The sequence below is a fragment of the Colias eurytheme genome, chromosome 26 (genome assembly GCF_061535395.1).
Source record: "Colias eurytheme isolate Ceu_HAF_F1 chromosome 26, ilColEury1 Martin Lab GWU primary, whole genome shotgun sequence".
Taxonomy (NCBI): domain Eukaryota; kingdom Metazoa; phylum Arthropoda; class Insecta; order Lepidoptera; family Pieridae; genus Colias; species Colias eurytheme.
In genome coordinates, this window is record NC_143005.1 from 714,097 (window position 1) to 736,204 (window position 22,108).

The window sequence follows — 22,108 nt, forward strand, 5'->3', positions numbered from 1 at the left end:
GAAAATAGATGTAATTAATAGTTAATAAAATAGATGTATTTTATGGATGATGACTTATAAATTTTTTGAACTTATTCCTTATAACAACAGCTATCTGTCAGTCAGAGTCCCGTCAAAATCGGTCCAGCCGTTCCTATAAGATTAATCGAAGCAAACAGACGGACAAAAATTGTAAAATTACTATTTTGGTTCAGTGTAATCTATATTATGCATTTAATAAAAATTGACTACTTTCTATATTAAAAGCAGGCTTTTCAATTGTAATATTGGTATAGATTTAAAATACATATTCCTAGGTTTGGTTTTTTAAAGATCCACCAGGCAAATAAGTAGTTTTAGCTGGCTTATTAAATATTATTTTACACATAGCAAATCAGATGTGTTCTCACTTCTCATTCGTAAATTAGGATTTTCTCTTTTCGTTCAGAATCGACTTTATTATACGACAATATAAAAGCAAGAGCACTTGCAGAATCCATTTGAGTGCTGTCACTGCATCCTCTTACCTTATATTATCATAATTATATTATGTGTTGGTATTTACTGTTTAGATTATAATAATATTATTAGGTACGTTATAGTTAAAGGAAATACGGCACCATGTACGTAACATACGTGCATGTCACGTCTAAATAATATTTTAGACTCTATTTCAAAGTACAGTAGTATTGGCTGTCAGTGGTTGGAACTTCTGATTTCAGGATAATATCAGCTTTTATTACTCCTGATTATACACTGGGCAGAATAGTGTCAATAGAAATTCAGATTCGTAATCTGGATTTATCTCACTAAACTGTAATTCAACTGTAAATTGATCACGCTTAAGCTGTTTATTTAAAATTTAAATTATTCAACGGTAACGAAACCCGCTCCTAGCTTCCAATCACGTAACCTTCGATTAAAATGACATTATCAGCTCAGGTTATTGAACTAGGGCTTCAGATTATTATCTGTCTGGAAATCCAATGAAACATTACGCTATTAGCTCCAAGGAAAGTAACGCACTGCCGCAACATTGAAGCGAGCTGAAAGCCGCGTCACAATGTAATACAGCGCCGGTACATACACAGTAGCGTATGTAATCAAAGACGTTTTAACTAAACAAACTCTTTTAACAAGGCTATCGATTGAGATGAAGAAAGGCAAATAAATGTAACTCCTTACATAAGTTCTATTTGCATATTTATAAACAATTTTCCCTGTATTTTGTTTATCGAAGTGCTCGTTTTGTTTATGAAACGCGGCCGTGAGGCGCTGGCAGTGTGCCATATTACGCGGTCACACACCAAAACATGTCGATTTCTCGGGAAAAAAGCGCGGTTAATTTCACAGTTTGCATGATTTGCATAAATGGATCGGGCCGGCCGACACGATAGTGCACTCGCGTGGAGACTCGAGTGAACGTGCGATATTTATAATTTCGTTCGGCGTCGCGTACTATTTAACATTTACTTGTATTAGGCGTATTGATCATATTTGCTTCGCGTGTGTGGAAGTGATTAAGTGCAGTGCCATTTAATAGTGGAGTGAGCATTTGCTACAGCGGTGAGTAAATTATACTGTAGTGTGTACATTAATTGAAACATATTGTAGCTACCTGGTAACAGTTTAATTGATTATTTATGCTTATTTAATGCTCTATGCTCTATGTAATGTTCAGTAAACCTATTCAAGTATTCAATTTCGTGTGATTTATTGTGTGTTAGTTACAAACATACAATAAGGATTGGATTTTCATTAATATTTGTACATATTTAGATAAATTAATTTTTGCTTTATTTCTGGCTTGATTTGGAGAGTCAGCAATTTAAAAATTAAAGTATTCTTCAGTTCAAATTTTATCTATTTCACTTGCCAATCAGTCTTCACCCTGTTGATTATGATACATCGGGATTGAACCTTGAAACTCTCGGTTGTAGTGCTCATGCGCAAACCATTGTACCAAGGACGCCGAATTTTTATCAATATACTTTTACTTATTACTTTTACTGACCTTATAGGAGAGCAAGTGTTGGCTGACGTATGAATGCCTCTGTCATTACCATCTGTTATTTAGTTCACTTATTTTATACCATATTTAAATGTGTGGTTTTTTAAACTTGTTGTGAAAATTATCTCGAGCGCTCTTTTGAGCGCTTTTTTTATAATTTTCACAACAAGTGAAACACAACACAACATGAAAAATCATCGCAATTTTATAAATATTCATAACATCTGTTTTATTATTATTAGATGGGTACGTTTCTTTAAAATTGCCTCTGTAAACATCTAAATAATATACTGAAAGAGGAAGCATTATAAAACTACATTGGAAAAATTATAAAACACGATAGCTAATAGCTCCGCAGCTCGTTAGCTATCTTCACAACATAACATCCGCTTTTCAGAATTTATTAGTCGTATCGTTAAAAATAAGTATTTCTTTTAATAATTGTTTAGAACCTAATTTTCTTTTATTCAATAAATATAACTCTAAATACCTATTACGATTTAGTTAGTTTTTTCTCTTTCGTTCTGTTTCTAATCATCATTAGAAATTTTCTTTTATTCTATTGTTTTGAATATCCAATATCCATTAAAATATAAAAGAAATTTGTATTATACATAATAATATGTGAAATAAAATTAAAAGTGACCGCTCTATCAGTATTTAAATAACGGTGATCCGTGACTGATAGAGCTAGAGGGGTTGTTTTAGACTTACTACATTATTTATTTTCATTCAGTGTTTAATTCCTACTAATATTAGTACTTACCTATTATTAATTTGAAAATATGTATCTCTTTGTGTCACGCTTTGTGTCGCGCATGTTACGCTTAAACCAATGAACTGATTTTGATGAAATTTGGAACAATGATACAATGATAGTATTAAGTTTAGGATAGGACATAGGCTAATATTTACCGTACAGTAGTCAATAAGCAAGTTGGTTCATAAATACATTCAAAAAATTTTATATGTATCAGACATTTAAATATAGATTGCTGCTCTATCACATGAACATATGGATCGATTACGCCGAAATTTGTTATGCGTAGATAATGATTCATATTATCAGAATACAGATTATATTTAAGCCATTATCTATGTAAACAAATAGGTATGGACGCAGTGTACCCCGCGGCGGCATCCGCGCTGACCCGCGGCCGGCGCCGGCGCCGCAACGAGCCGCGCTTGCGGCATCACACTATGCCTGTCACCTTTGCAGAAATTAAGGTACCTAACTAATTTAGATGTGTAGTTTAAAAAATATAGAATAAATAAAAAGTTAAAAGTCTCTATCTCTCCTTTTTGGCATTTTCAAACAGCTGCTTTACATTTTTATAAAAGAAAGTCGTATTAGTTATTATAGTTACTTACTTACTACTAAACTATTTGTAATTTTCTTTTGAAAATCATAAGTATCAAATATCATACCTAGTTAAATCCTTTTTATATTCTTAGTTTTATTTGATTGCCTTATTTAATTTCCCTAAATTTGTATAAAATATTTAACATCGTGTAAGTATAGTAGAGCTAATTTTCATTTTTTAAATCTTAAGACTAAAGCTGATAGTTGAAATATGAGGCATTTAATGGATTTATGGTAAAAAATAGGTATTAGGGTAATTAGCCATTTAGGTAAATTAGCGGAATAATTTGTGCAAATCTGGGCGAAATATTGCCGCAATTTGGCAATTTCTCTACCTCGGCTCACGTAGGAATGTTACGAATGAAATCCTAAAGCGCAAGCTTATGCAAGCTATTCCCTAATATAAAGCTTAATGACTTTTTTAATGTAGAAATACACATTTAATTGCAGAAATTTACATGTGTGTCATAAAAATAGTATGTTTTTTTTGGAATATGTACCTACTTGGAAACTTAAATCTAACCAAAGCACAGAATAGTTAATAGTAGGTACAGCCTAAAGATAATAGTTAATAGTACAGCCTAAAATATAAATTATTCTTTCGATTTCTGTATCTGAAAATTTTATTTCTCGTTCCAGGAAGTGGACGAAGAGAAAGACACGGAAGAGAAAGTGACGAGCGCAGCAAGTGCTTCCAACGTATCCGCTAGCGTGGAGGATCGCCGCCGCAGACTGGACATGTTCGACGACTCGCTCGGCCGACAGTTCGCCGAATTTCGCAACCGGAGGAATCGCAGACGCCGTGACGTCATCCGCGAACCTGAGGAGGAGCATACGGAACCAAGCTCTGAATCACATCCTAACCCCACTTAGATTACGATTTGCGGATCACGTTCCTTGATTTTGTAAATGGTAGGACATTGAGTTCCTGCTAATCTTTGGTTATTATCACCAAGAGGATTTCGAGAATAAAAGGAAGTTATGTTGTATTTTACGTATACTAAGTTGCATTTTACGCAAGATTGTATTCGTCCAGCTTAATTAGTTATTATTTTCTTTGCAGAAAATTATTTTTACTTTAATGAATTTTGTACGTACTTAGTTACTAATAATTATGAACACTGTTTTATGTAGAAATGTAAGCTAGAGTATTTTTGTAATTATAATTTATTATTAATTTTCAATTAAATACTAATTGGGAATATACTAAGTGTATCATTTTTTTATAAACCCATTTATGAGTTTTTGTATAGTCACAGATAATATAATACTATGTATATTATGTATAGTGTGCTTCGTAACTACAAATATGTACAAGTAAATTACAATTGCAACTATTCTATCAATAAAATGTTAACATAACTTTAAATTTACGTGGTATGTCCTGTATTGGAATATAGTACTAAATCTAAAATCGGATCGTATATATATACGATATAAAGGATACATGCGTCAATGCACCAGGTGCTACCGCTGTAATTTTATTTACTGGTACCAATATCCGCTCGCAGACTGCGTTCGATTTAAATATAAGAGCGATATAAAATTCATATGATTCTAAATTTACTTTTCCTTTAGTATAGATGTGTAGTGTAACTAGGTTTTGGTTCGATTCCTATTAAACTATGTAATAATAATTAGTAGGTATATTTTGTTGAGTATTATCTGTGGTATTATTGACTATTGTATTTCGTATACAAATTACGGGCATCAAACTAGGAAGTGAAGGCTGTTTTGTAGTACGAATTTTCGTTCAGCAATTAGGAATAATGGAATTATTAATATTTGAAAATTTCTAAAATGTATTATTTGCAAAGTATAAACAACTCTTATTTTGTTTATTAATATAGAGTTTAGATATGAGGATTACTTACTACATACTTAGATACTTACTCCTGTGGCGCTGAAACCCCGAAGTGGGTTTTGGCCTCCGAGACGAGAATGTGGAGATATGAGGATTAATTTTATTATTTCTATTTTCTATACGGCAGTAGGTATTCGTTGTGTTTTAGACATGTAAAAGCTAAAATGAAACGCTTAGTCATTGTGCAACGAAATTCGCTTATTTGGCTTAAAATGAATTTTGTGAAATTGTATGATAAAAATTTTATTAGATATTTTAGCACTTATTTATTATCTATCAATTTTGTTTTTAGGTATATATTAAAATTGTATGTACAGTCTGCAACTAAGTAAACTCAATTGTTTAAAATTTGTAAAATTTTAAGGATAAAGTCGTGAAAAGAAAACACTAACGGCTTACGGCAGTGTCTTTGTTTTTATTATTTAATTATTTATTTTTAGAACTTTCCCTTCTTTGATATTGTTTAAACTTAAATTATAACAATTTTATAGTTACGTTATCTGTACAATAACGTGTTTGTAAATATAATAAAAAATATTATTATAATATTCCGATGTGTTTCATTTATGCTTTTCCAATCGTAAAATATAGAGCAATGCACTCTATAAATTCATGAACATTGAATCATTGATATATGCGGTTTGACATAAGATAAAATGATGAATCAAATTTAATGAGTTTTCACGTAGGTAGGTATTCGCATTTCAACTGAGAGCACAGGTTGTCAATAATGACATAAAATGCAAATGGCCATCATTCTAGATTATGGTCCTTTGGGGACACGGGAATAAAACTCATGAGAAGTTTTGCGTTAGGGATGTTAGGATACAATGAAACTCGATAATTCTTCATATTATTTAATTGTACTGTAGAAAAAAATAAATAACATTACCAGTCATTCGTACGTACATTATTATTAATAAATAGACAATTTACACACTACACTAACAGTATAATAAAATAAATATTATATTAACAACTGTTTAGGTACAACTTAGGCCAGTTTGTTTCAAAGTAAAGTAAAATTTAATAATTGACTCTACACATAACATACCGACTTTAATAGAATATACAAAAAAAATTATGGATGTAGATAAGATTGAATTGTAAATTGTAACATAATTTAACGTATCATTAACTAAATACATTTTTTATTATTTTAAAATTATAAAATCGAAAAAGGAGTTTTAATTTTATGTTAAACATTTATAGTAAAGTATCTTTTAGACAACATTTTAAAATGAATTGGATGTACTTTTTGTAGAGATATCTTTATTATGAATTTAATGTATTCATTTGTGATCTAATCGAAGCTTCGCTGTATAAAACCTATCTTATTCTGTAAATAACTATTTAAACAACAATATACTGTATTTAAATACTGCTTATTCTCAGCTAAAATATTCACATCAAAATTTACAAATAATATCACTTCATTCACTTCACATCTTAACGTAGCTAGGTATACATCGAACAACGGAAATCTACTTATCGATAAATTTTTCTAAATAAATATATCGTATTTTTATAATTACGCTCTTACGTTAGTATCATTATTTTAATAATACTGTACAAAATATAATTATTTATTTGTCTTCTCGGTCATCTAGTGGGAGTTCAGCGAGGGAAATGTGGGTAGTCGCTAAAATGTTCTGAAGAGGCTCATTCGAGTCACGGCGGTCGGCGCTAATGGACGGTTGCGTAAGACACTGTTTTTTATTCTCATAGGAGAGCCGAGAGCAAGAGCGGCTTACGCCTAATATTTTAATAATTAATTTCCTTAAAAATAATTGTCATATCGTCTCTATTAGAATAGGCGTAAATGATCACCTCAACATTAATGATGATGAGGGAATTTTAAATAGCTTCGGGTCAAGTCTTGATCGAGTGACTGGAATTCATCTATAAGAAGCTAATTTGAATAGTCTATGATTTGATAATACTCTGTTTTGAGCAAGTTTATTGTTCAATTTGTTTATTTAGTTGTTTCAACGAGGGTCAGTATCCTCTGGCTGTAGTTCGGTTTCTGCAGCTGAAGGGATGGTGTGCAACATTCGCGGCGCCGGTAACGCGCCGGGGGAGGCCGGGGGCTCATCAGCCACTATCGCCGGTTGACGTGTCAACCTTGGTCGTGATGAACCCGCCCCAGTGGTCGCACTGCCACCAGACCGGGAAGTACGCCAGGTCCCAGTGGACGCGGTCGCGTTGGAACCTGAGGAATCGTTTCGGGAGGATGATAAATTGGAGTCTTGTGAAGTCTTGCGCGCTACGAGCCACGAAGCAGCTCGTCGCGGTGGGGGGGGCGGGCGGCCGTACGTGCGCCACGAGTCCGAGCGGGACGAGGAGAACTCCACTGAGGAGGACACGGAGCCGGCGCGGGCGGGGGGCGCGGGGGGGACGCGTGGGGCGGGGGGAGCTGTAGTAGTACCGCGTCGGCCACATGCTCGTAACCAGCGTAGTAGCCGTTCGCCGCTAGGGGGTGTGCTGGTAGTGCTGACAGGTCGGGTGACGTCGGTCGCGGCGCCGGGCAGCAGGCGGCGGCAGGCGCAGGCCGCGCCGTGCTGCCCGCGGGACGACCGCTCCGCCAGGCTGTTGGTGTTGGCGGGCGTCTGCCGGTTGCTGAAGTTGGACGAGTGCCGGCAGCGCCCGATGCCGCGCGTCACTCGCGACTCCTCTATCGCTTTGCACACTAGCGCGCAGTCCTTTTTGAACTGTTTTGTTAATATTGCATAGAGGAAGGGGTTGCAGCAGGAATTCAGTGGTAGAACGAACACTGTGAAAACTTTAGCTTCTTCGAGCGAGACTAGTTGTGCGCCAAACGCGGCGGTCAGGGCAAAGAAAGCGATCGGTGACCAGCAAAGAAAGTCAGTGAAGACCAGTAGCGCCATGCGTTTCGCGATGCGCGAATCATTCGAGTTCCAGGCCTGCGAGCCGCGGATGGCGCAGTACATCTTGAGGTAGCAGCCGAGCAGCACGAGGAAGGCGAACCCGTTGACGAGCAGCAGCGCCACCACGTAGCCGAGCGCGGCCGGGGAGCCCGTCTCGAAGGGCAGGCACACGGCGAACTTGCGGTAGTCCGACACGCCGAGCAGCGGCAGAGCGGCAGCCGCGAGGGCGAAGGCCCAGCCGGCGGCCATGACGGCGGCCGCGTGGCGCAGCGACAGCCGCTTGTTGAGGTGCATGGCGTGCGTGATGGCGTAGTTGCGCTCGAGCGTGATGACGGCCAGCGTGAACACGGACAGCTCGGAGGACAGCACGCCGAGGAAGCCGGCCAGGCGGCACGCGCCCGACGCCTGCCACGCGATGGCGTGCGCGCGGAACTCGCCCAGCGTGCCCGCGTCCACCACCGCCAGGAAACCTGACAGTAAAAATTAGTTGTTTGTAAAGTAGGTTTACAATCGAGATGTTTACGTGATAACGTCTTATTGGTGGCAGCGCTCGAGATGAGACGGGAGATCGGTCCGTCGCTCTCTCGTTATATCTGCGATCGCGCTCGTGAGGTTTTGGTGTGACACAAGTTTCTGAACATGTCACCCGATTAAAACGATTTTAAAAACGTTATCACGTTAAAAAAAACTCAAACATTTATTTATTCAATGAGACTTCTTCTTGAAGCACTTTTCAATCGTCATAGCATATTTTAACATTTACCATCACGAGCATGTCTATTATAAAATACTAAATATGTTATTTTATTCTTTTAATAATTAATAATTGTATTATTCAACTGAGTATGTATATGAGTTCACAATGGTACCGTTTATAACAAATAACTAGCAGATACGATAACTATATTATCTCCTGTAAATAATTAAACGTTTCCTGACGAAAAAATCAAGTTCGTCAAGATACGACGTCACTTCACACAATTACATGACATCAATAGTCATGTATGTTAGTTTATAGATCGACAATCTCACCCAGATAAATCCCCATAAAGAAGTCAGCAGCGGCGAGGTTAGTAACAAGGAACCGCGGCACATCGATACGGCTGCGGCTGAACAGCAGCACGAACACCACGGTGCCGTTGCCTAGCAACGCCAGCAGGAACACCGCCCACACGCCGCAGCGGAGCGTCCACCAGTCGAACAGGTCCACGCACGGGAGGAATGGACCTGGACACAAAATAAAATCTATATAATAATGAATAATCTGGAATGCTGTATTCTGTACTCTATACTGTTAACACTTAATACCGTTACAGTCTATACAGTAACACTCTATGCCGTTACACTCTATGCCGACACACTATATCGTTACACTCTATACCGTTACACTCTACATCGTGTATAACAAGTGTGAGTAGTATAATAAGTGAGAGCCAATAGTAAGAGAGTAAATAGTTATGTAAGTATAATAAATTGAATTGACTGACCGGTTGGCTTGGTTGGTAGTGACCCTGCCTTCCAAGCCAGAGGTCATGGGTTCGATTTCCACCCAGGGCAAATATTTGTGTGATGAACATAGATGTTTGCTCTGTATCTGGGTGTTAATAATTATCCATATAAGTATTTATTTTAAAATTATATGTGTATGTTCATAAGCCATCTGGTTTCCATAACATAAGCGAAAGCTTAGTATGAGATCAGATCGTGCCATGTGTGAAAATTGTCCTGAAATATTTATTAAAAAGAACAAAATATATGGGTATCATACCGGGAAGTGGTACACAGCGCACGGTTCGCGGCGAAGCGCGTTCCGTCCAAGCGCCCGCTAGTCGCGCGCCAGTACCCGTCGCATTCACTATAATAATATGAAGATACAGTTTAGATTTTAATTCTAACTTTAAATCAAACTAAAAATTGACCGATACTCAAATTAAAAATTCAAATTCAAACACATTTAAAATACATAAGCTAATCTGTTTCCAAAAATGACTTGAAATACCTGTGTAACAAAACGTCCTATAGTGGTACCGAAAATAGATTCATAATTGAAATAAATAAATCATTTTTTGCATTTTTAAAAACTTAATTGATTCCTCCAATAATCAATAACGCAATTCAGAATTCTACCATATTCCAGTACTCACAATAATGCGGCCATATATCCGTAGCATTGGCCCACGCAGCCAGGTCTACATGAGCTGGTGGGATCAGCACCAGATCACTGAAGCCTTCATGTTCAGACCACTCCTCATTCACCTCCTCCATGAGGGGCAGGAATTCGCAGCAGTGGTATGCGTAGGATAGGACTAGAGTCTGATAGAGAAGATAGTTGTTAGTTATTGTGAGTTATGATTGCGGTATAAGTGGGATAATAAGACGATAGTAAGTCATGGTTGCGGTAAAGATGGGATAATAAGACAATAGTGAGTCATGGTTGCGGTAAAGATGGGATAATAAGACGATAGTGAGTCATGGTTGCGGTAAAGATGGGATAATAAGTGAGTTAATGGTTGAAGGAGTTCGGATAATAAGATAAAAGTAAATTAAAGTTTTCGGTATAAGTGGGATCGTAATTGAGACGGATAATTTAACGAAATAATAAATCGATTTAAATTTAACACTATTAACCACACTATTAACATTATCAGTAACCTACATTAAAAAATGTAAACAAAAAATAGTAACAAAACAAAAACGCCTTGTTCGTAAAGCTAATATGTATTGTGACGATTACAAAATAAAATTAAAAAAAATAAATAAAACATAATACGCATGTGTACTTTACTTGTATCCTGGGGAAGAGCTCCGGGGGGTGGAAGCGGCGCAGGTGCGGGTTGTTGTGAGCCTTCAGGTGCAGCAGGCGCTGTAACCCACTCGCGGGGAGAGAGGGGAACATGTTGTTGCCAACGTTTCTGTATATACATACATATTTATTTATTTATTTATTTATAATCTTTAATGCGTACAAAACATAAGATACAAATTTTACATGAAAAGCAGGACATTTGATGCAAATGTAGGTACCTATACATACATATTGTATACATTTTACACATACGTACAGACATTTTTATCTATAGGTACCACTTATATAAAGCTGAAGAGTTGGTTGTTTAAACGCTTTTATCTCAGGAACAACTGGACCGATTGCAAAAAAATATTTCAAAGTTGGATATGTATGTAATACTGCCATAGGCTATATTTACTAAATCCAGGGTGGACTGCTCGTTGTATGAAGGCAATCGAGCAGAGGCATTGGCCTGGTGGTAAGTTAACTACGTTACGCATAGATTTCCGTAACTAAGGATACGAATGTTGCCTTATATTTTGTAGAGTAGGTGGATCAGATGATTACTCATCCGAAATTTCAAAAATGGGGATTTTAACGACATGGGAACCAACCTACCAATGTGCTAAAAGAATTCACATGAGTATTGTTATCTGTTCCCCTTTTCTCATCCATACATAATGTAACAATAAAGTGCGGTAAAAATTGGGTAAAATTCTACACGCAGATATTATTTGAGGAAAACTACTTGTAAAACACTTATCAATTCGATGCATAGGAATATTGGATTTGCAATACATTCACATAATGTGATAATGGATTAGGGCTTTGAAACATAAATAAAATTTTATAGGTGTATTTGTAATGGATGTTATGGTAATCATTACTTTTTAATGGTTTACTTCAATTTGTGAAACAAAAGAGATTTCGTCATTTTCATTCAGAAGTTTTAAGATACAAATATAATAGAATATAATAGAATACAAAAAGGTAATACAGTTTTACATATGGATATAAATAAAAAAAATGGTATGGAGCAGTAATTGAACTTCTGTTAGAGACTATTTCTAGGAATATTCATGAAAAAGTTGTATGGATAATTATTGCGTAAACAAATAAAGTTATAGAACGAAACATTAGCCGTGTTTCTTTACAGTTTATTATTCAACAGTATAAGACGTGGCGGCGCCAAAAATTCAAAAGAATACATTCGTAATAAGGTTACAGAAACTGTTACTTACAAGTCTTCTAATTTAGAAATTGGGACGAAAGCTTCCATATCGATGTGCTCGATTTGGTTCGACTCGAGGTCTCTGCAACAAAGAAACAGATTATTAAGCAAGTTTTATTACTTCTGGACTAAAGTAGTTATTATATTAAGGTAAAAGGATGATTATAGTGAGACAATCTGTAACAAGAACATGTCATGCGAAAAAAATCAGTTAAAGTATTTGGCTTCTTTTTATAATTAAAAGGAGCAGAACAATAATCGTTTTAAACGTTAACTTTTCATGTGCCTGAATTTTTGTGTTACCTACATAAATAATTCTACATGATAATTTCATTGATACAACATTTTGCTTGTGCACCAATAATGTGCGAGGTATATGTTTGTGTGTGTTAAATCCAATAGTGTCGCTTCAAACGCTAACCACTTCAAACTTCAAACTAAATGAAGCGATATGATTGGTTATTTACAAACATTCCTCGCTACACATCCTCGCACATTATTGATGAAAAAGCACCCTTATCCTGCACTTCGTATTCAAAATATCAACAAATTATTTGACAAAATCGATATTGTGATTTCTATCGAAACTCTGTTTTTTATTTCTCTTGTCATAGCTATAATATACTTAAATCAAGATTGCAGCTAATTCATAGTTCGGACCAAATGGAATCAGATAAAAGCTATGAAAAATAACAAGTTTGTGTAACAACAAAGAAGGTGCATATTGTTAGCGAGGACACCTAATTTAGTTTCAAATTGAGTATTCTGGGTGTCTCGTTAGTGTTATTAGAAACATTGAGATCATTTTAGAACGTGGACGGTTATTCACCTTCTGGTAAAAAAGGGGTTTTATAATATTTCTTATATTTTCGAGATAAGTTCGTGATTTTACAATGGAATGATACCATACTATTATAAAGGCGAAAGTTTGTAAGTATGGATGTATGGATGTTTGTTACTCTTTCACGTAAAAACTACTGAACCGATTACAATGAAATTTAGCACACATATAGAGGGTAACTTGGATTAACACATAGGATAGGTTTTATCCCGGCAATCCCACGGGAACGGGAACTATGCGGGTATTCCTTTGAAAACGCGGGCGAAGCCGCGGGCGGAAATCTAGTGATACCATAAAATGCTGCATTATATATGTCATCTGTTTAATTGAGCACTTATTGAAAGATTCATTTCGTGGGTTTAAACCGTTCATGTATTAATTAATGGATTATTGATGATAGTAATCACAAGCACGAAACACGATCGTGATTGAACTAATCAAAAACTTTCATATATTACATATTGATTAAAGATGTAGTTAGTATGTGTAGATAATTATATAACAATAAAAGGTCTTCACATATTTAAAACAACTTCACAACTAAAATAGTTAACATAAATATTCCCATAGTTATTTATCTCATTAGTCGTGAAAGCAGAAGTTACGTAACTTCGACTGAAGCCAATCCTCTTTTGCATAATGAACGCAGTTTCCAAGAAACAGCGTCTGTGCGGAAAATGATCATTTAATAAGTTTCTCCACTTTGGAATTACTTGCACATTTTTTATGAATACGGTAGGTATAATAAATTGTGTAGTAGTTTACCTAGTTACGAATAGTATGCTGTATAATTAATGATTGATTGCAAATAATTTTCTGGATTATAAAGTTGTTTATGTTATAAATTTTTATTATTTCGTCTAATTTTTACAATTATTTGTATAATAGAGGTTTACCGTTTAGCATAATAGCAGCCGTAAAAGCACAGTTCATAAAGAAAACAATAATATAATTTATTTCTACGCATACCTCTTTTGACCACTAAATTCAAAGGACAAAAACGTAAAATTAGACAACGCTGATTGCTGGTGTTGAATAATAAATTGATAAATGAAGATACGGAGAGACGATTGTTCGAAGAAATTACGGACAGGTTGCCTAATTGAATATTGGGATCGCGAGGCCAGATACGGAGATAGCCATAATTGTTGTCCATAAGTGTCCCTTTGAGGGTATTGTGCCGCTTGCAAAATGCCGACAACGTAGGTATAAATCATATATCGATTCTTTCTTTCATCATTTATGCACTAGACATTGTGATTGTATTGTGTAAGTTTTATTTAACTGTGCATGGGTTTTTAAATGGTGGTAAATATTACATGTAGATTTTATAGTTTAAAGTGAGGCGTAGAGGCTAAAGTTTTATTTTTAAATAAGAGATGGATATATTATTAAACTACTTTTTAATTTAGTCTCAGTAATGTGTCAGAGGTAAGAAAAGTATGAAATTTAAACCTACTGTGAGAAAAAATTAATTTTTAAGTGAACAAGTATGAATTTCTAACTTTTATCGAGGAAAAATAAATTCTTAACACGAACATAGAGTGGGTAAATTTAAGGTACATTTCAGGGAAATGCGAAAGCGATTTTATTTTAATAAGATCAGGTACTTACAATAATTGCAGGCGAGTGGTATGCAGGAAGGCATCAGAAGGTATCCTCTTAATCCTGTTCCTGGCCAGCAGCAGGTCATGTATACGCCGGAGACCATAGAGTGCCCCATCACCAATAGAATCTATGTTGTTGTCTGATAAATCCCTGCAAAAAAGCATTTCTATAAATAATAAAATAATTAATTAGTCACAGGAACAGGTAGTCGCAAAAAATGATCATATTTAACCGTCCAAATAAAAGATATAATAAAATATTAAGCATGCATTTAAATTGTTTAAGAAATCAAAATATAAAGACCGACGATAAATAATTTTGAAAAAAAATAATGGTAACAATAATGTGAGGAAATAACTTCACAACGGACGCGGGAATATTATTACCTACATATTCTTTGGTATAAAACTATTAATTGTAGTAATAAATATATGAAGACTTACAAAACCCGTAGCTCGGAACACTCACGCAGGTCAGGTACATCGTCTAAATGGTTAGACCTCACGTCCCTGTAAAATAACAGAAATTCAGTATTAAAAGTTTAAAACGAAACTAAATAAAAAACAAACATTTCTAAACGCACATATCGGTAACTGAACAAAAAAACAATAAACAACTACTTATTTAGTAACTAATTAATGTCTCTGGTATTGAAATAGTTTACAACAAGTTTTACGTTTTTTTATATTAAAAGTGTCCAGTTACTAAAAGGTTACTAAAAGCTTACATACTTACTAATTATTTAAAAGTAATTATCACTTTACGCGCCCCTTCCTGAACTTCCTTCTCATGACATGTTAGCAGTTAGCCTAAATTAGTGATAAACGCTTTCATTTATTATAAAAACATTTAAACACGTCATCCAATAATTTCCGAGTGTAAATAAATAATTTTTACACGAATACATTTCCGAGATTTTAATTTAGATAAACGATTGTACAACGAACTGAAGTATTTAAATAAATGTGGGCGGGAAACTAACAAGAGTCCACAGATAATGTAAATATATCGACAGCCAGTTTGTATGTCAACGATAGGAAGTCTACGTGTTTGAGATGCAGTGAATATATTATTTAAATTACCTATATTATTTAAATCTTTCAAGAATATAATATTTTCTAAATGAATTAGTCATCACTAAATTTTTTACAATTTCGTAAATCTAGATCATAATTTGACTATTCAACTAAGCTAGATGAATATTCAACAAGAAAAGCGCGGGAAAATGCGTACGAGGAATTTCCACTAGCAAAATGTTGCCATATATTATAATAAATTTTAATTAATTATGTAGGTACGCAGGTATTATATCATATCACATGATAAATTACTAAACTTCTGATGTTGTGAGTGTTAATGAGGCCATAGATTAAATATTAGTACATTGCGTACATCGTTGGCAAGATGAATAAATTCGGCCCACGTTGCCTCATGTAAATAATGCAGTATTCAAATGCAGCTCAATTATGATGAAGGTTGCGATTACATTAGATTATCTTGTTAGTTCAGTGAGATTGAATTTTATTTTTGGTTTGCTCCGCTACTGACTTGTATTGTTTATCTGTGCTGACGGTTCGAAATTTTTTTTGGCTAAGTTATTAATTTTATTTGTGGAAGAGGTACCTAATGGTTTTTGAGTAATGTGAATTTTTAATAATAGGTATACGTTTACTGATCTCTGAGTTTAGTTCTTTGTGATGTTTCCGTTTTTGTTATAAGAAAATATGGTTCAATAAAAAGTAACGTAATTTATTGATGGCTTAAATTTTGTTTGAAACAAACATTGTTATCATAATTCAAAAACTTTATGCTGATTTCGAAGATCCTTCCTTAATGATTGATGAAAAAAGTAGGAAAGAACAGAAGTTTGAGAGAGACTGATTACTTTTAAAGAAAATACTGCATATAATTAGAAACGTATATTTTGTTAATTTAATATCAATATTATTTGTGTCTATTCTGTTGACGATTTTAAATAAGTTTTTTAATTGAATATGCTTTTAATTAATTTCATCTTTAATAAGCAAACCTATTTATAAGAAATATTGAATCTACCACAGTATCTACCTATTTCTATACCTTTTTTTAGAGTAAGTTATGGTTACGTTTGCGTCATTTTAATTTATACAACACATTGTACTACACTGCTACATAATAAACTTTAACTGCATTATAATATATCCTATATTTATTATCACTAGACAGTAGACTTCAAGAAGTATGATTTTCAATGCACTTGATAGATGCGAAAGCTCTCAAAGAATAAGAAAGACTAATGTTTTTTCAGATAAGTCCCAGCTTGACTGCAGTTCGTTTATCTAAGCATTGAAAATATCTAGAAGTTTCGAGCAACACAAGAATATATGCAACATTATAGGTAACATTCTGGAAACCACTTTACTTATCTGTTTGTCGAACGTTGTTTGAATTATTATTGTTTAAATCCTTTGCTGCAATAACAATAATTTCAGAGAATTCTTATTGCCTTAAGTGATTTCTGCGTATGTTTGAAAAATATCATTCATCCTGGAATGTTATCTTTATGCTTTATTAAATTTGTTTTCACAAGTGTTTTTTTGGTTAAATATAGGTTATATTATGCTTTAGATGACTCATGACTAATTCTTATGTAAATATATAGTACATACATTGAAGAAAGTACCTGAAATACCAAACTACAATGATCAACATCTTATTAACTGCTACAAAACTTATAGTAAAATGCATAACATGTTCTGTAGAAACTGTTTTCCCAACCGAAACTATCAAATTATATTTTTCACGATACCACAAATCGCTGAAAGAAATCTAGTTGAACTATTAAATGTTAGTTTAGTATGAATATATTATATTTATATACACTTACAAAGCACGTAGTTGTGGTGTAAACGAGCACAGATGGGTGGGCAGTCTAGTGAGGCGGGCGCGGTCCAGCCGCAAGGTCCGGAGGCGAGAGGTCCCGTTGAGAGACGGCACGCTGGGCAGACCCCGGGCTTCTGATAATATCCTGTAATAAGGCGTGTGTGATTGATTCTGAGTTATATATTTGGTTATATAACTTTCATAGTATCCTAAAATAAGACGCGTGAGATTGATTCTGTTAGGATTACTTATATCTTTTATTATGAAACTCTTATAGTATCCTGCAAAAGAGACGTGTGATCACAGCGTGTGATCGATGCTATTTTGTAATGCTGTTTCTTAAAATACTTGATAGGGATTTAACAACATTTTAGAGCGGCATGTTAAAATTTTTAAAGGCGATGCGTGTTTTTCTTCTATTAAAAATAAGTATAATTTATACTTTGATATATCAATAAGTCAATAACAACAAGGGAATCAAATGATGCACAATTTTATTAATATTAAATTCTGCACTTATTTAGTTAGTTCGCGTAGACGCTTAGGCGCGTTCTTGGCTATAGACATAAACAGTAAATCCTTCATTAAAAATGGACGAAAATGTGACGAAAATATTGGATAGGTATCATGTTCGCGTTAAAAAATGTCCTAATCTGAGTTTAATACATCATACTCACAGTATACTATATTATTGTTTAAATCTAATACTGTAGAGCAATAACAATCTAAAGAAGCTTCATAATTGGAAATCCATGCAACGTACGGTACGTACCAATAAAAATATTTATTCACGTAAACTTCGCACAGCATTGAAAAAAAAACATCAAGACCGCAATATCGGGGGATATAAAAACCTATCAAATTAATCTGAAAAGGGATAAGTGTACGGACAAGAAGTGTCGAGCCAATTTCGTCGTCAGATCGCCTTTGGAAAGATTATTCATAGAGTTACAAGACGTGGCATTCATTGGGTCACGGTATCTAGCAATTTAGAAATATAGCTGACTATGGAGATTTCTAAAAGCTATCTAGAATATATTTACGTCAACATTTTTATAATTAACTGAAGTATATTTTAGCAGCTAAAAATAGAACCAGTTGGAAACGTTTGGAGGAGGCTTTCGTCGTAGAAGCGGTTCTCACACAAAACTATGATACCTACTTATAATACTATAATTATAGAGAACATAAGTTTAGTTAAGTTTCATTGTCATCTTCTTATATATAAAAATGAATCGCAAAATGTGTTGGTAAGCGCATAACTCGAGAACGGCTGAACCGATTTCGATAATTCTTTTTTTATTATATTCCTTGAAGTACGAGGATGGTTTTTTTGTAGAGAAAACGTAAATATGTACCACGGGCGAAGCCGGGGCGGACCGCTAGTCTTCTCTTATATATAAAAATGAATCGCAAAATGTGTTGGTAAGCGCATAACTCGAGAACGGCTGAACCGATTTCGATAATTCTTTTTTTATTATATTCCTTGAAGTACGCGGATGGTTTTTATGTAGAGAAAACGTAAATATGTACCACGGGCGAAGCCGGGGCGGACCGCTAGTCAAAAATAAATATAACTTTAGTTTGGCCTTTAAATTGGCGCAAGTTTAGGTATATATACCTTATACGCTGTCTGTTATTATAAAGTAGGCTGTATGCGAAAAATAAAGACGTTTTTAACCGACTTCAAAAAAAAGGAGGAGGTTATCAATTCGGCCGGTATGTTTGTTTTTTTTTTTTTTTATGTATGTACACCGATTACTCCGAGGTTTCTGAACCGATTTACGTGATTCTTTTTTTGTTCGATGCGAGATGGTGTCGAATTGGTCCCATAAAAATTTTATTCGGATAGGCCCAGTAGTTTTTATTTTATGAGCATTTTTGTCTGTAATTGTAAATGTTGCAAGTGCAAGTTTGAAGTCGGTTGTTTTTAACGCAGTTATCACTTGTATCTATTCTTATTTTAAACTAGATTTCCGCCCGGGGCTTCGCCCGCGTTATCAAAGAAAAAAAAGACGGGTTGCACTCCGGGAGTGCCGGCAGAAGTGAAAACGCGCGTAGTAGAGAGGGGATAGCTGTCTACTCTCCATCCGTCTTACGCTTTTTCGATCAGGTCACGTGTCCTGACGCGAGTTTAAGATTTTATACCCATTACAGAAAAAGTGCTCAACGCCGCTAAAGAAATTTTCACTTCAAAACTTGCATAGTTCCCGTTCCCGTCGGATTTTCGGGATAAAACCTATCCTATGTGTTAATCCAAGTGTAAAATACCCTCGATATGTGTGCTAAATTTCATTGAAATCGGTTCAGAAGTAGTTGCGTGAAAGAGTAACAAACACACACACACACACACACATCCTCACAAACTTTCGCATTTATAATATTATAGTAGGATATAATTTAAGTCGTTCAAATTATGAAGATGTGAAACGCATTTACAAAGAGCCTACATTATCTTTGTATACTTTCTTTATGAACTGGATTGTTACGCATATAAAATGGGAACAATATACTTATCTAATTAATATAACGAGCTTATAAAATTACTCGTAGAGCGTGAATTTCAAATCCCCAGAGACAAAAACACACTTAGTATTCGCATCACAGTTTATTAACCATCGTTAAAATACAAAACAAAGAACGAATTGCTTTTAAGATTTATGGAGGCGTATATTTTAATGTAAATATGATTATCAAAGTCAAAGATATAATATAATTACCGTATCTCAGTTACCTCCTGCAATTTTTGGGATGTAGAAATAAAATCTCTGCCTTATTTCAGAAACATTTTCTTACAATTAATTCTTAGTTCAAATTAAAATCGTTGTTAATAATATTTTTAGAAAAATTGAATAAGAACATTATCAGAACTAAGCCAAAACTTCCACGAAACCTTTAATTAGGTCAGACATGATGTGAACTACTTACTACGTACCTACATCATTAAACTAATTGAAGTTTTAGTTTCGAAAGTTTTTTTTTTATATTTAGCAACGACGATTAATCTTGGCAAAGTTCTTTGATCCAAGCGAAGATCCTGGAATGATACCGCAATCAGCTTTAATTGAAGATGATCTATTTCATTTTATTCCGTTAGATATTTCAAAATTATCCACTTAATGATTGAATCTAAAATAATCCTTGACACAAATTGTAACTTTAGTATCAATTTTCCTTAGCAATTTTCTTATTGGTCATGAACCTTAGTGACATTTGTCTATCTTAATTATCTATGGCTATATTAAACTATATATAAAAAATATCAAATTCTAAAATAACTAGCCGAAAAACAACATCGATTAGAGCATATTGTAAACCAATTTAAACTTTGGTGGTTAATAACACGCCCCGGACTCCATTACGAAATTTCTAATTTGAATTAGAGCAAGATGTTACATAAATGTAGTAGAATATATCTGCATATCATTCGAAGTAGAGCTTACAGTATATGAAAGTTCATTTAAGTACACAGAGTAACAACTAGCAGTAGGTATAACCATAATTGGAATATTCAATTTCATATTAGTATTATGAATTGTTTACGGTAAATACGTTCACAAAAACAAAATTCCTAAGTTCTGGTAATGCTGACCTTGTATGCATTGGTAACTCAACATTGAATGCGGACTTATAAGCGCTAGCTGCCCGGTTCGCTCTACTATTTCAGTATTAAAATTGTGGTAAGTTTCGACCTCATTTCCAACCCGTACTTATAAACAACTAGATGAGAGTTGTAAAGCACAGGTTTTATTTCACATTGCGCTAGAAGTCGGGGAACGTAAACAATGCGACCCGGTGTCGCCGCCACACAATGCTGGTTGGAAATTGGAAAACAACAGTTCGAGTTAAAGTTTTATTATGTTTGGTACAAGTGAAGTTTGGTCGCAACTGCACCGCATCCCCGATATAGGTCACTCTGTCGAAATTATTTTATTTTCCAAATGGACAGCATTCTATTTGAAGCCGTGTTACAATTTTGTTATTCACTTTTGATATTTTAAACTTCGCGGGATAAAGCTTAAATGAAAGGATTTGTGTATTTTGCAGCGAACAACGTAATATGTTTGGTTCACATTTATTCTTTTAGGAAATTAAAGTTTTCAATGAAATTATTTCCAAATGAGTAGACACAAATATTTTAAGGAATTTTATACATACTTAGTAACAGGAGTTTCAAATTTGAATAGTTGTCATCTTGTACTAAAGCGCGACATGACACGCTAGGAAATCAATTAGTACATGTATTAGTACATAAATTAGTTATATAAATGAGTCTAAAATATTCTACGCAAAACTAGTGGACTATAACTTCAGCAAATGCAACCCGATTAAGTATACTTGACACAATTGCCTATCTATTTACACTACAAGGTCGATACTCACAAGGTAGTCAAGCGAGGAAGGTGCTCCAGCGCTTGATGATGAAGCTGTGATAAAGGGTTGCCCCGCAGCTCCAACCTGATCAGTCGGGAACACGCTTGCAGGCCAGGGGACACGCGTTCTATTCTGTTGTTTGCAAGGGACCTATGAAAAGATATGATGTTTGAAAATAATTTTAACACAGTTTGTATATATATGTTTTCAAGCTTAAAAAATTAAAATTATAATTAATTACAGTGTGCATAACAACTTTTATATTAACGATCGATTTGGTCTGCTTTCATATTTGATTT

General features: G+C 34.6%; 2 protein-coding genes across 2 annotated transcripts in view; one reads left to right on the forward strand and one right to left on the reverse strand.

Annotated features, from left to right (window-relative positions):
* The first annotated feature begins 1,032 nt into the window (after positions 1 to 1,032).
* On the forward strand, positions 1,033 to 5,497 carry LOC149896992 (uncharacterized). Its single transcript, XM_090116721.1, has 3 exons — positions 1,033 to 1,545; positions 3,102 to 3,217; positions 3,993 to 5,497. The coding sequence occupies exons 2-3, from the start codon at positions 3,104 to 3,106 to the stop codon at positions 4,224 to 4,226; spliced, it is 348 nt and encodes a 115-aa protein (XP_089972847.1). The 5' UTR covers positions 1,033 to 1,545; positions 3,102 to 3,103; the 3' UTR covers positions 4,227 to 5,497.
* An 865-nt stretch (positions 5,498 to 6,362) lies between these two features.
* Positions 6,363 to 22,108, reverse strand: part of rk (G-protein coupled receptor rickets) — a 65,993-nt gene continuing 50,247 nt past the window's right edge. The window contains exons 8-17 of the mRNA XM_090116702.1: positions 21,819 to 21,959; positions 17,440 to 17,580; positions 15,017 to 15,082; positions 14,580 to 14,723; positions 12,135 to 12,206; positions 10,891 to 11,017; positions 10,250 to 10,418; positions 9,874 to 9,960; positions 9,138 to 9,332; positions 6,363 to 8,575 (exon numbers count right to left, since the gene is read on the reverse strand). Of these exons, the coding sequence (XP_089972828.1) occupies positions 7,206 to 8,575; positions 9,138 to 9,332; positions 9,874 to 9,960; positions 10,250 to 10,418; positions 10,891 to 11,017; positions 12,135 to 12,206; positions 14,580 to 14,723; positions 15,017 to 15,082; positions 17,440 to 17,580; positions 21,819 to 21,959 (2,512 nt within the window). The 3' untranslated portion in view covers positions 6,363 to 7,205. The remainder of the gene's footprint in view (positions 8,576 to 9,137; positions 9,333 to 9,873; positions 9,961 to 10,249; positions 10,419 to 10,890; positions 11,018 to 12,134; positions 12,207 to 14,579; positions 14,724 to 15,016; positions 15,083 to 17,439; positions 17,581 to 21,818; positions 21,960 to 22,108) is intronic.

What these genes read in the sequence shown, in the direction of transcription:
- LOC149896992 (XM_090116721.1), top strand. Translation starts at nt 3,104, where the DNA reads ATGGACGCAGTGTACCCCGCGGCGGCATCCGCGCTGACCCGCGGCCGG. An exon ending in TCACCTTTGCAGAAATTAAG is followed by an intron (nt 3,218 to 3,992) that starts GTACCTAACTAA and finishes TTCTCGTTCCAG; the next exon opens with GAAGTGGACGAAGAGAAAGA.